The 12,701-nt window shown below is 41.5% G+C and overlaps 1 protein-coding gene across 9 annotated transcripts in view; it reads left to right on the plus strand.

The window, feature by feature from the left end:
- Positions 1-12,701, plus strand: part of frmd4ba (FERM domain containing 4Ba) — a 41,921-nt gene that overhangs the window by 20,820 nt on the left and 8,400 nt on the right. For all 9 annotated transcript variants that reach the window (XR_013098591.1, XR_013098590.1, XR_013098589.1 and 6 more), the window contains exons 6-12: positions 627-683; positions 1,075-1,097; positions 5,000-5,083; positions 5,846-5,911; positions 6,497-6,554; positions 6,982-7,068; positions 11,939-12,015. Coding sequence is in view for 6 of the 9 variants with exons in the window: in XM_076883746.1 (XP_076739861.1) it covers positions 627-683; positions 1,075-1,097; positions 5,000-5,083; positions 5,846-5,911; positions 6,497-6,554; positions 6,982-7,068; positions 11,939-12,015 (452 nt within the window). In the remaining 3 variants the exon portion in view is untranslated. The remainder of the gene's footprint in view (positions 1-626; positions 684-1,074; positions 1,098-4,999; positions 5,084-5,845; positions 5,912-6,496; positions 6,555-6,981; positions 7,069-11,938; positions 12,016-12,701) is intronic.

Consider the following 12,701-nt stretch of genomic DNA (forward strand, 5'->3'; position numbering starts at 1 on the left):
TTAAATTATTTATAAAAAAAAATTAAGCAAAATTATTGTGCTACTTGCTGACAAGAGTTAATAAACGTTAATAGATACTGGTGTTTGATTATTTTTAATCATTTTGAAATAAACTTAAATGTGTGAAGTTCTGCGCAAATTTGCTAAAAGAGGACAGGGGAACGTGGGATATACGAGGAGCACATGAAGGCAGCACGTGATCAAACGTTGCGGTTGCCGTTTTTTCTTTTCGCGGGGAGAGCAGACTGATCTCCATGGGAGACGCAGACTGTTGAACCTGCTTTCGGACCGTACCACTTTGCCGAGGGGGCAGCAACTTCAGTCAGGGCATTAACCCAGGCTCTCTCTGCACTCCGGTGTGTGCGTTAAGTTTTAACGAGTAAACGACAGGATAAATTCGGGGACTGAAAAACATGTTAAATCCTCTTCACGGGCAGTTTTTTTTTTTTTTTTGTAACACGGGGTTGACTTTGCGAGAGTGGTTCAGTCGGTAACGGTGGGACCGAGGTACGGGACGGGAAGGTTTTTCTCTCAAGTCAAGTGTTTCAAACGGGCTACACATTGTCTTTTTAAATACCCTTGCCAATTTTTTCTTCTTCTTCTTCTTCTTCTTTTTTTAACAACAGGAGACCATTGAAGTGGAGAGTGAAAATGTGTTCAAGTTAGCCGCGTTCGCATTGCAGGTAAGAAAGATTTTGTCGCAGCCTTTCCAGGCTAAAGTGTTGTCACTCAGCCCAAACGAGGACGCTCGGTGGACTCGCAACATTTGAAAATAGTTGTCTCTTGAGGGGGTGGGGGGGGGGGGGGCTACAGTCGGAGCTGTTGTTACCCAAACTGTGCCTTTTTATATCAACAGTGACGTCTAAAATCACCTTATGCTTCGACTACATGCTTGCTTTTAGCTATTAGCTATTGAAATGAATGAAATTCAAAATTAAACGTGTTGATGTTTACTATGTAATGTTGCCTTTGTAGTGACTGACCTCTGCGGTAATGTTAGCTACTAGCACAGTTTATTAAGTCTTGACTTTTCTAGCAATATTTTCACTAATTTCTTTGTTTTCCCATTTTTAGGAGGCCAAAGGAGATTACAGCAGGTAAGAACCCCTTGAAATATTGCCTGGCTCAAAGGTCTTTATTACATCAAGTTGATTTTCATTCAAAACAGTACTATCTGTTGAAGTTTAGAAAGATGTTTTGATGTATTGGATAAACGGATTTCCATACACATTTTTATAAGTTAAGTTATGCACTTGAATGCAGGCTTTGCATAATCTATAAAGTATTTGTTCCTGTCATCTATAAAGGAAGCAGAGTTTGCCAAGTTCATTGGTCAGTTCTGTTTGTTTAAACGATGGCTGTCTGTTAATGTACAACTTGCTGGCTCAGATTTTGTATTATGGTGGACTTATCTGAGTTAATAATTTTGTTTTTTCTTTTCTTTTTTTTTTTTCTGGTTGCTCTTGTGGCATTTACCTGAACCTCATGTGGCTTGGCATTATCCACATAGTGCTTTCAAAGACAGATTTACTATTAATTCCTGCCTTTGCGTATGCAATTGCAATGTGTTTGTGCTCTAAACATATGGAACACTTTACAGATTTACTTTTTGGCATGTAGTGATGGCGTCATCTATTAATAAATGTCACGTACCCTAACAAACATGGCCTGAATGACACATGTACAAACATGGGACGTAGTGTACACGATTGGGTCGATGACACTGGTGGGAGATTCTGTTCCAGAGCTCAATAATCTGTTCACTAGTTGTGATAATGCTTTCATAGTCAACTTGCTCTCAGAAGCCTGCCTAGTGATAAAGTGTGTGGGGGGGTTGTTTGTTTTTTTTGTTTGTTTTTTTCCCCCTCCAGTCATAGAAGTGAAGGACATTTGCTGCCACTAGTAAACACTGGCCTGTCTGATTGAATGAGCAAGCAGCTTGAAGCAGCCTGAACCTGCATGTGTTGTCTCTTTGCTTTGCCTCTAAAGGCCTCTCCGTCCATTGTGCAGAAACAAAGATTTGTGCTTTGTAAGGCGAGTGCGCTTGTGTTGTTTGAATGGCGATATATATGCAATGCTGAAAATGCAGTTCAACCTCTTGTCAAACCTTTGCCTTTGTTCTCCTGCAGGAAAAAAAGGGAAAAACACAACTTGGCTGCATCTGCTTGTGCTCATTAACTTGCTCCATTTTCTTACAAGCGCGACTGACCTGATAAATATTAATTACCATTTATTATAGCTTCAATGCAGATTTATTCCTCTTGTGTTTCATTTCAGTGTGTTTTGATTTCAGGCTTGTTATATCCTTAAAGTGTAACATGCACTTTACTGTCTGAACTTTCAGTTCATGTGGGTGTAGGGATGGGCTGTACTTTGCCCTGACTCTGAAAGCACAATAAAAGAAAACTGGCCAACAAATCTGGAAGAATCAGAGAGGATGATGGGAAGTTTCCAAATCAAACAGTTCTGTTTTAGTTTTTTGGGAGTTTCGTTAGTCTGTATTTGCAGGGATATCTACTTGCATTGTGGTTGCTAGATTTTAGGCTGTAAAACACAATAGATTTTGTTTACTTTACACATTAATAAATAGAATGGATTTCCCTCAGTGGCAAAATACTTTTTTCCTTGTCTGACTTGATCATAGCACCCCCATCCCATTTATCTACCACTATTATTGTCCTGGTGCATCCCCCACTTCTCTGTGGAAGTATTTCTCATCCCTGTCAGTGATCTCCTTTATTTCTACTCCTGTGAGAGAATAGGCCAAGTAAATCCCCTCAGGAAGCATATGAATGTGCCTCCCATATACTGTATCAGCGAAGGGTCCTGGAGCAGTAAAGATTAGCTGCGGAGGAGTCAGGGAGCCCTCCGCATACAGACACAGCTGCCTTAAGAGGGATGAGCCAGACCCACTGTCCAATTGCAGACAACTTGGCGTCAGGAGGACTCACTGTAGTCATGCTTTTGTTTTGGTGTGGGCTGGCCCCCTGCTGTGATTTGAATTAATGCGCCATCAGGTCTCCCATTGTGTTCTGTGTTAGAATTCCTTTTCCTGTGCAGTATTGCATACTGATTCACACTTTATTGCTGTCCTCTCCGCACCTGCAGGTATAATTCACAGCAACAAGTTTCAGCAGTTCTCTGGGGTTTGGTGGAAGCATTGGAAATCACTGAACTGATTGATGGCTTTAATTATGCCTTACAGTTTAAAGAGCGGCTGGGGATTTTTTTTCTTTCTTTTGAGTAATTGTAATTACCTTCAAACGTAATCTTCAGACATTTGTCTATTCATCTGTTGATGATTTCGAGTTAACTTGAGTGTCTGTTTAGTTCAAAATGTGCGGCGCATAAACCGGCATTACACCCAGACAGTTTTGGTCTTCAGTTCTATTTGCAGGTGTACCCTGTAGTTAGTGGTCGATTCACAGCAACCAGCTCTCTCATTGTGCTCTCTTCCAAACTCGCCATGTCTCAGCCCTGTGGAACAGCTGACACATGAGCATTATCGCTCCCACACTGGGTAGGCTGCTCCGGGTTGGGCTGCACTGGGTGTAGGAATTGCCCCCACGCTGCATTCTGCGGGAAGATAACAGACATAGTAATGAATTCCAGATTGCTGACACGGCAGTGCGGCTGCAGAGTAGATCACCTCGACAACACCAGGCCCCAGCTCCCCATAAAATGTATGCCATCAAACACACAGCTAAGTGCCGTGGCAGCAAAACCCAGTCAACCTAGGAGAGGTAACTACAGGGGAGAATGAGTCAGGAGCCTCTGTCCTTGTGGTGGTTCACTCTTTTCCTTTGGTTTAGGGAGCAGGTTCGCATAGCTGGATCGTTAGGGTTCCGTCTTACCGTTTGATTCCATTACTCTCTGAAGATGAGCTAAAGTGATGACCACAAAGTCAGCTTGAGGTTAAATGGTTATGATCTTAAAGTCATTCAATACTTATTTTCAAGGTTATTGTAATTTAGTTAGATAGCACAAGAGCTGAGGATGTTCTAATAGCTTTATATTAAATATGGTGTGATCTACATATTAATATTATAGGCCTGTCTGAGAAGACATGGATTGTTTTGTAATAGGACTGGCCCATACAGTACTTTTCAACACAGGCAGAGGCTGCCAAGTGCTTGTGAATGGCTTTTGTTCAGGTCTCCAGTGGACTGGCCCGCCAAGCCTGAGCCGTTTTTGTCTGACAGAAACTGTAGACCCAGTGCTCCCATCTACAAGAGGCTGCAGTGACTCATGGTTCAGTATCAGAGACCTTGACAGTCAGTAACACCACAGTTCTGTACAGATAAAGTGATTACAACAGTTGGTTGGTTTGTGCATGAGAACACCCCTTCTTTGGCTTACCCGTGAAGAGGAATCGATATACTATTATTTACATGCAGTAAATTACATAACTGAAGTGGCTTACTGCGGAGAACCTGCATAGAACGGCTTTGATATTTTTTAAGAGATTATTTTTCTCCAAGCCCTTTGTGACTTAAAAGCTCTGCATGTGCTGCGCAAATGAAGTCTGGCAAGACATGAATAAAGCCCAAGTTTTGTCTTGGCGGGACGTTATACTCTTTCTACCTCAGATAAGAAAGATGAAAACAATATCCTGACAGTGCACCTTTTTTAAAGATCTACAAGGGTGAGTTATTGCTGCCATGCCTTAAGATTGAAATCCAAAACGCACTGTGAAAGTCCGAACATGTGGAGAAATGTTCTCGACACATTTTTAGACTTTGGGTTGAGATTTTTGCGTAAACACTGAAATTTTCTTTACTCATGGTCAACACAGGCCACTTACTTTAAGGCCAAAACAGGATACCTTGGACTTCTAAGCATGATTCCCATGTATAGGAAGTCTTGTACACTATTGTGTGTTAACAGGCAATAATCGGTGCAGTTTTGGTGCTTTACTGTCACACTGCCAGCAATAAAGGATAGCACAATAACTTTTTCTGTTACTGTAAATTAACAGAATTTTTTTCCCCCACTCCAGTGCTGAAACTGCTACATCAGACCTGAAACAGCTACCAGTCCTGCCCACCAGAGTATTAAGGGAACACCCGTCTCTCAACTACTGGTAAGATATCTGAGATCTTGTGGTCTGAGAAAACCACAAAATGCACGAGGATAATGAATGATTAAGTAGTTTCGGATTAGCACCAAAGAAACTTTTAGCCAACACCACAGCCCCTTTCTTCACGACTCTAACAAATCTGCTCACTGGTCAGCAACGCCTGGTTGAACACAGCAGTTAACTTTTCTGATGAGCTTTTTTAGGTGTCAAGGTTGAATGCAGACCTAGTCTCTTATTGTCAGAAGCTTTTTCCTCTGACAGTGTGACTCATTAGCGTCTGGGTCGTGTTAATTACGTTTGCTCATTAGTCCTGGAGAGCACTGGGAGGTGCTGACAGCCACAGACTGTCTGAAAGATCACTGTCTGCCTCTTCAATCCACTTTGCTCTTGCTTATCTTGGTCATCTGAGGCTGCTACAGTCTCTGAAGCTGATACAGCAGTTTAATATCCTAATTAAAATTACATTGTTATGGTGCTTGGGTGACCACATGTACACGTCTGTCGTTCTCGCTTTCTCTGTGTGTTAAGTTTCAGTATGTTTGCAGTGTGGCTGTTAAGAAATGATTACAATGGGATGTAAATGTGAGGCGTTTGCAGGAGAGGTAGACGAGAGCCATTAGCAAGCCAGTAGGGCAGACTGCATTTTCTGCATGAGCAGTCAGAAAGTGTGTTGGAGAAATGGCCCTCGCACAGCAATCCCTCTGTGGCTTCAATATGCTACACTTGATGGATTATTCATTAAATGTTTTATCTATCCATTTACAGTGAGGAAAAAGTGATTGAACATTACAAGAAGCTGATAGGACTGACCAGAGGGCAAGCCATTGTTCAGTAAGTCATGAAAACAACTCTGTGTGTGTGTGTGTGTGTGTGTGTGTGTGTGTGTGTGTGTGTGTGTGTGTGTGTGTGTGTGTGTGTGTGTGTGTGTGTGTGTGTGTGTGTGTGTGTGTGTGTGAGAGACTAAAAATGATTTAAGGCTGAACTTCTCTTCTGCATTACAGCAGCTTCTACGTCAGGTCTTACTCTTTAACTTAACATGTCTGCTCTGTGGTGGCTGTTGTTTTAAGAGGTGACTGTCACCATGCCAGAATGTGTCATTAATTAGAGGAGGTGCTCTTAGAGTCGGCAGTTTGCCAGCCAGCCTTGGGAGAGTGTCAGCCCTGCACTGTTTTTCCCAGGACTGTAATTCTGTGCAACCCTGGGTCATTTACACTCCGATGATTTCTGCCCTTGAACTGATCAATGGACTCTGTCACAGCCCTGAAACAAATCGATCAGCTTGCCACTTCAAATGATTGTGGCTTCTCAATGGCTGTAGCTTAAATCCCACTCAGTCTGTTGTATTACAACAGCCAGATGACAGTGATGAAGTGTAAGTGGCTGAATTCCTGTTAACCTGTTCCTCTTTCACTGAAGGTATCTGGCCCTGGTGGAGTCCCTGCCAACATATGGAGTCCATTATTACCCAGTGAAGGTAATGGCAGTGCCTTGTGTCATACAGTAGCTTAACATTAAAACAAGCTTACGTCTACATCTAGTCTAAACACATCAATCTAACCCCTATTCCTACTTTTTTTTCCTATGATGGTTGAAATGTGAGCTTTTTGATTCAGCTAAGACAGCAATCTATCCATTCAGCTTTTCTCACTTTCTTATTCATGCACAGTTTTATTTTTCCCTTACCAAACCTAATTAAATCAAGGTGTGTGAGGAGATCAAACAGCAGTGTTGAAGTTTTAAGAGCTTAAATGTATTTGATCTCTTCTTGAGTTGCAATTGTTGTGAGCCTAACAGGGTAATTACTTTGGTAACAGGCCTCTTTCTTTTTTTTAGACACACCAATAAAGTTACCTCTAAGGAGTGAAAGTGTGGTTTATTTGCATGTGTGTGCTTTCCTGCAGGACAAGCAAGGAATACCGTGGTGGCTGGGAGTCAGCTATAAAGGCATTGGCCAGTACGATTGGCAGGATAAGCTGAAACCTCGACAGGTGGGTTGACCTCTCGTTATAGCTGCTGTATTTGCCACAGTTGCTCTTCTTTCTCTTGTCCTGTCTTTGGTGAAGGTATACTTGTACTGCATTCATCTGTTTGTCAGATGAATCTACTTTGCCAAATTGCATGAAACTTTATGGAGACACAGAGCCTGAACTAAAAAAGGGATATGTTAAATTTTGGTTTGGATCTGCGTTCCTATTTATAATTTACTTGTTTTACTTGTTTGTTGCTTTTGTTTGGTTTGCAAAGTTACTCAGACTAGCTTAGGGTGTGGGCTTTATAAATAGACCTGGCTTTCTTACAAGTGCCATTTAATACTTGATCAAGTCACTCATCGAATGTAAAGTTGAAAGCTCTTAAGTTTGTGGAAGTATGATGCATTGAGGGTCATTGAAAGGCTTTGTCTGATGACAACTCTGCTTCCACTCATGTGTTTCTTGCTGGCTGGTTAATGATCCATCCAGACTGTAAATAGGTGTAATTAAGCCTCTGGTTCCCATGCCAGTCAGGAGAAAGAGGAACACAGATAGGGGGGGGAAATATTTTGGAGTGTCAGTATGTGCGTAGTGCTTTCAAGGCTGCAGGAGTAAATACAGTATGGACCAGTATTAGCAGGGGTGGAATGCAGAGTGGTATGGATTATAAAATCTGCTTGCTAAGTTTAAGTGGTAAAATACACAAAGACCTACACTTTGAAAAAATAGTGTCATAGTCCTTTTTTGATTAATTCTAAAAATATATCACCAGGCCAGTGTGTTAAATAAAAATAACAGCTCTTGCAAAGCTGTTTTTTTTCTATAATTTGTAGCTTACTCCAGTTATATAAGATTAGTGGCTTTAAAATTATACTTATAACTTGTACTGAATTTGTAGTGGTGTGTGTCTTAAAACATCACTCTGGTAATAATGTAGTTTGTATAGTATCCATTGCAGTTTAAAGATTCCCTGCTTATAGGGCAAACGTTCTTAATGTGTAGCTGTGTCCGTGATTGTTGTCTCCTTTGTCTGGGAGGTGTCATTTAATAATGTTCTACCCAGGCATTTTCACTGGCCTCTTTCTTTAGTCTCATCATAGCTGCTTTTATACAGTATGAACCTGTTGACATAGCAGGGTGTGCAGTACTGAGGCAAGGCATTAATGGGCAGACGCACAGCGTGGCTCTCCCAGCAGTCCTATAGGAGGGGTAATTATGGTGCTCCAGGGAAGCAGCAAAGCTTTGGGACCAGAGTTTTCTCCTCGATAGCCAAGTGGATAGGTAGAATTTGTATTTTGGGATGTTGGAAATGTTCATCCAAAGCAAGACTGCCTTTTTGCCTTTTCTAAGTCTTCTACTCAGGGCAGGAGCATAAAAACTTCATAAGAGTTTCCTGTTGGGGGGAGAATGTGGCTTTTTTTTTCTTAATAACTCTTTTTGTTGTTCTTGCTGGTAATTAGAAGCCTCTGTTTCCCTCATTTTCCTTTACCTTGAAGGGAGGTCTCTATATCCGGGTAGTATTCTTGTCTTAGTTCATAGCCCTTGTATTCCACCCATCCCATCCCTCCTTGCCTCCTGCCCATCCCCTCTCAGCATGCTGCATTCATTATGGTAATTATGTGTGTGTGTGTGTGTCTCAGAGGGAACACAATTGATCAAACAAAACAAAACCGTTATCTGTGGATGTGGGTGAGGTGCTGGATTTTAGTATTAAGGGGAGGTCAGTTGACCATCACGGCAGTTTTAAATGTAATTTTCAATTCTGTGTGAATATTTTCCTTTCTCAACAATGTTGCTTTGAACAGTTTTTCATTAAATAGATAACAGGAAATTAGTACTTGCTGCCATTGTTGTAGTGCTGATTTAAAGAGGACAAAACATTTGCTCAGTGCTGCTTTTTTATTTTTTGATTGTATAAGTCTAGTAAAACTAAAAAGCAGCTATGATAGCTTAACCCAATATTATCTTCTTTCCACACACCCCACTTTGATCACTTTTAACTGAATACCCTGAAACTGAAAAGGCCCCTTTCCCTGCTGTGCTTTAGAAAAGTGACATATTTAGTAAAGTGAATACTCTCCCGCTTCCATTATGCATACATAATGGAACTGTATATAAGCATGTAGATAACACCCACTGATTATCTATCCCAAAGATCTGAATGTGGAATGGGAGGAAAAAGATGCAGAATTGTAATTAGGAAGCCTGTGATGCTTTAATATGAAGGAGCAAAACTGGAGTGCCACAACTGTTTCTGGGACTCAGGCAGATGGCAAGTCGACATTTAATTTCTTCTTAAATTAAACCAGGAGTCAGTCTCCCTCTCTCTCTCTCTGCGTCACTTGGGCTCTCCCCCTTCATGTAATGGGACCTCATGCTGGTCCACACGTACAATGAGCCAGCAGAACCAAAACCAGTCTTCAGGTCATTACGAGACAGTGTCAGCTGGGGGTATAAAAGTGTTCTCACTCTCTGTTCAAGAAAAATAAAAACTGAACAAACTTCTTTTCTATGGTGTGTGTTTTTGTTGTTTTCCTATCTTCACTCAACTCACCTCACTCCTGTTATGAAATAAAACAGGATGTTTTTTGTTCCAGGAGCTACATTTTTATCAGTTTATCACTACTTTGAGCTGTGTGTCATGTTGTGTCATGCCATGGAAATGTACAGTGTTCAAGTAGAACCCTGGTATGTGACGTACTCTGTGATGGGTGTGGCAGATCTTTTTCTGTATTGGCATGTGAGTCAGGGCTCCTTTTTAAAATCCATGTATGATTTTTGAGGACTTGTGGCCCTGGGGGTCCTTGGGCTTGTGGGTGTGTCTCCATGAGAGCAGCCTGATCCCATCTGAAACCACAGGCATTTCTGGCACACTTCCACCTGCCTGTAATGACACATTTGGCAAAAACAAGGAAGATGACAGAAAATGAAGACAGAAAATTTTTGTGTGCTGTTAATTCCGGTTAGTTTTCTGGTTTTAGCAAACTGATTCTGCTTTCTCTAAATGTGATCTGGGTGATTTCATGGACTGTTTCCTCTTTGAGAGGTCTCGTGATTGCCGAGTTTGAGGTGTGTCACATCTCTAACATTTTTTCGAGCAGTGGTTCTACCAGAAGCCGCCTTAGAGTTTTATTATGCGCTGGCACACAGGTGTGAAGTTTCTCTAGCAGAATGAGTGAGCCAACACAAGTATCAGTTGTTACTGTGTGATTGATGTTAAATGGTGGTGACTAGACAGTGGTAATTTTCGTGAGGACCTCCACAAGAAAATTAGGTCTTTAAATGTGTCTACCAGCTGCTAGGAGTGCAGTATTTAGTGGAATGATCTGTCATGCTGGAATACCCTGTTTGAACTAAGCATTTATGTACAGTTTCAGTATTGTAGGCTCAGGTTGTAGGGTAATTTGGGCCATGCTGTGTGCTCACTTGCTCTCACAATGGCAAAGAAAGCCACTGCTATTAATGATTATCCCAAAGTTACTTATTGCCAGCATGTTTTCTTGGTGGGGGAGATGGTTGTAGTGGATTATTATACATGGCAGTGCTCCGTCTTCTGTTTACAGTAAGGGCGGCAGAACACTTCCCACATTTAGTGTGGGGCATTTAAATGTCTGTGAGTGACAGTAAGCAGAGCAAAGGTGAAATATCTGGTTCATCAAATAGTTGTGTACAACCTGCTTATCTGGTTTGACCAAAAAGGAAGAGAGCTGCGTAGAAGAGAAGGGGGGGGGGAAAGAGAGTGCAGAGCAGTACTAAGCACTGGAGGCTGCAGGAGGTGTCCCTGCTATCGTAGGAGGAGAGAGAGGTGGAGGAGGGGTTGGGGTTAAGGAGGGGGGTGGGGGGGCGTGGCTATCTCAACCAAAACTCTTGCAACACCTATCTGGCTTCACAACAGACAAGAGAGAGTATTGTTCGAAGAAGCTCAAGCCCTGTGGGAAAGTCAAAGGATTCAATACAAGTCCAGAGAATTCCTCAGAGATTTGATAAGCACAGATACAACGTTCACGGTAAGCCATGTTGTGGTGTCCACTAGTTACCTGTCAGGCTGATTTAAATAATCTTTAAGTTGGCATGTTTTAGTATCTTTGTGCTCTTCTCTAGATTGTTAGTGTGCTGTGCTTTCTGTAATGTGTAAAGCATTGTGTCTGTCACTGCTGTGATGTGCTGTACTTGTTTTACTGAGAATAAACTCTGAAAATGGAACTGGATACTGGATTCTTAGCCCGAGAAGCATGTGTGTGTGTGTATATATATATATATATATATACGTTTTTGTACAATGGGGCGTTTCAGTCCTTGTCTCGTGAGTTGGTATCAGGTAAAGCAGTTTCTATGAACACTGGGAGCCCCATTGTTTTGGTCTTATTATTATGTTTTTTCCTGTACGTGAGCAGAAAAGAGTTCTTGAAAGGCAACAAAAACTTTAAATCTGTTTGAGTTGTTTCCGTATCGGTAGAACAGATGTTTCTTCTGACACAGAGAAGTCGTGTCTGTTCTCTTCAACAGAGAGAAATGAAAAGCTGGCTTGCTGCCTGGCACAGTTTTGTTCCTGCAGTTGCAGCAGCTTCATAATTACTCTTTTGTTAGCCTGAACTTACACCTGACTGGCTGGCCCACTGAGTCCCATTCATGACTTGAGCAGTTATTTTGTATACGTTATAAACCGTGTTCACAGGCAGGCTGCTGTGGCTGAATCTAAGCCAGTTTTCTAGATACCCACCTCTCTGCTTAGTATCTTTTGGTGGTATTGATTCCTCTTTTTTGTTCATGTAATGTAAATCCATATTTCTATAGTGTTGTGTTGGCTGATGTGTGCTCAGTGATGTGTAATCTATCTCTGTCTGTCCCTTCCCCTCCTTTCCGCCGAACCCTCTCTGTGTCTCTGCAGTTGTTTCAGTGGAAGCAGTTGGAGAATTTGTATTTCCGTGAGAAGAAGTTTTCAGTGGAAGTGAACGACCCGCACAGGTCAGAAGACAAACCCACTTACTTTATCTTCACTTAACCTAATAGCTGCTTTCCTTGTATTCTGAAGTGTTCCCATTTTAGCAACTGCTCTTGCTTCCTTATCCTACACCTTACACACTGTGAAGGTCATCTGCAGCCACTGGCCCATTTAGGACACCTTGTTAAAGCCTTTTAACATGTCTGTTAAATGAGTCTTTTCCTGCTGCTCAGTGGCTGTTTATTATTCTAAGGTTGTTATAAGCCCTCTGCCCTTAACACAAGCTTTAATGTGCCACTTCCAGCAGTTAAAGCCATTATTAAACCTAACAGACAGCTTCAGATTTAAAATTATTCCTCATATCTACTTAGTATATTATTACACAGAGATCTAGAAGTTTTAATTATTAGTTTTAATTAGATTTAATAATATTTTTGTTCTCCTTGTGCTGTCTAGTTATTTCTAATTTCCTTTGATTTGTTATATAGCTGTTATGTATGTAACGGGTTCTGTAGTTGGATAACAAACACTGTTGCTGAACTACGTGAAATGCTTCGTTGACACTTGAGCCCTTACTTCCTTTATGTACCCATATAAATGTGTTATCCATGTTATCGCTCTGTAATCAGGTTAACTAGCTAGCAGCTAGTTTGGCACTCCCTTAAGCATAGAATGACTGCCTCGCATTCTCCATTTTCGCCAACTTGCT

Source organism: Maylandia zebra, linkage group LG5, assembly GCF_041146795.1.
Source record: "Maylandia zebra isolate NMK-2024a linkage group LG5, Mzebra_GT3a, whole genome shotgun sequence".
Lineage (NCBI taxonomy): Eukaryota > Metazoa > Chordata > Actinopteri > Cichliformes > Cichlidae > Maylandia > Maylandia zebra.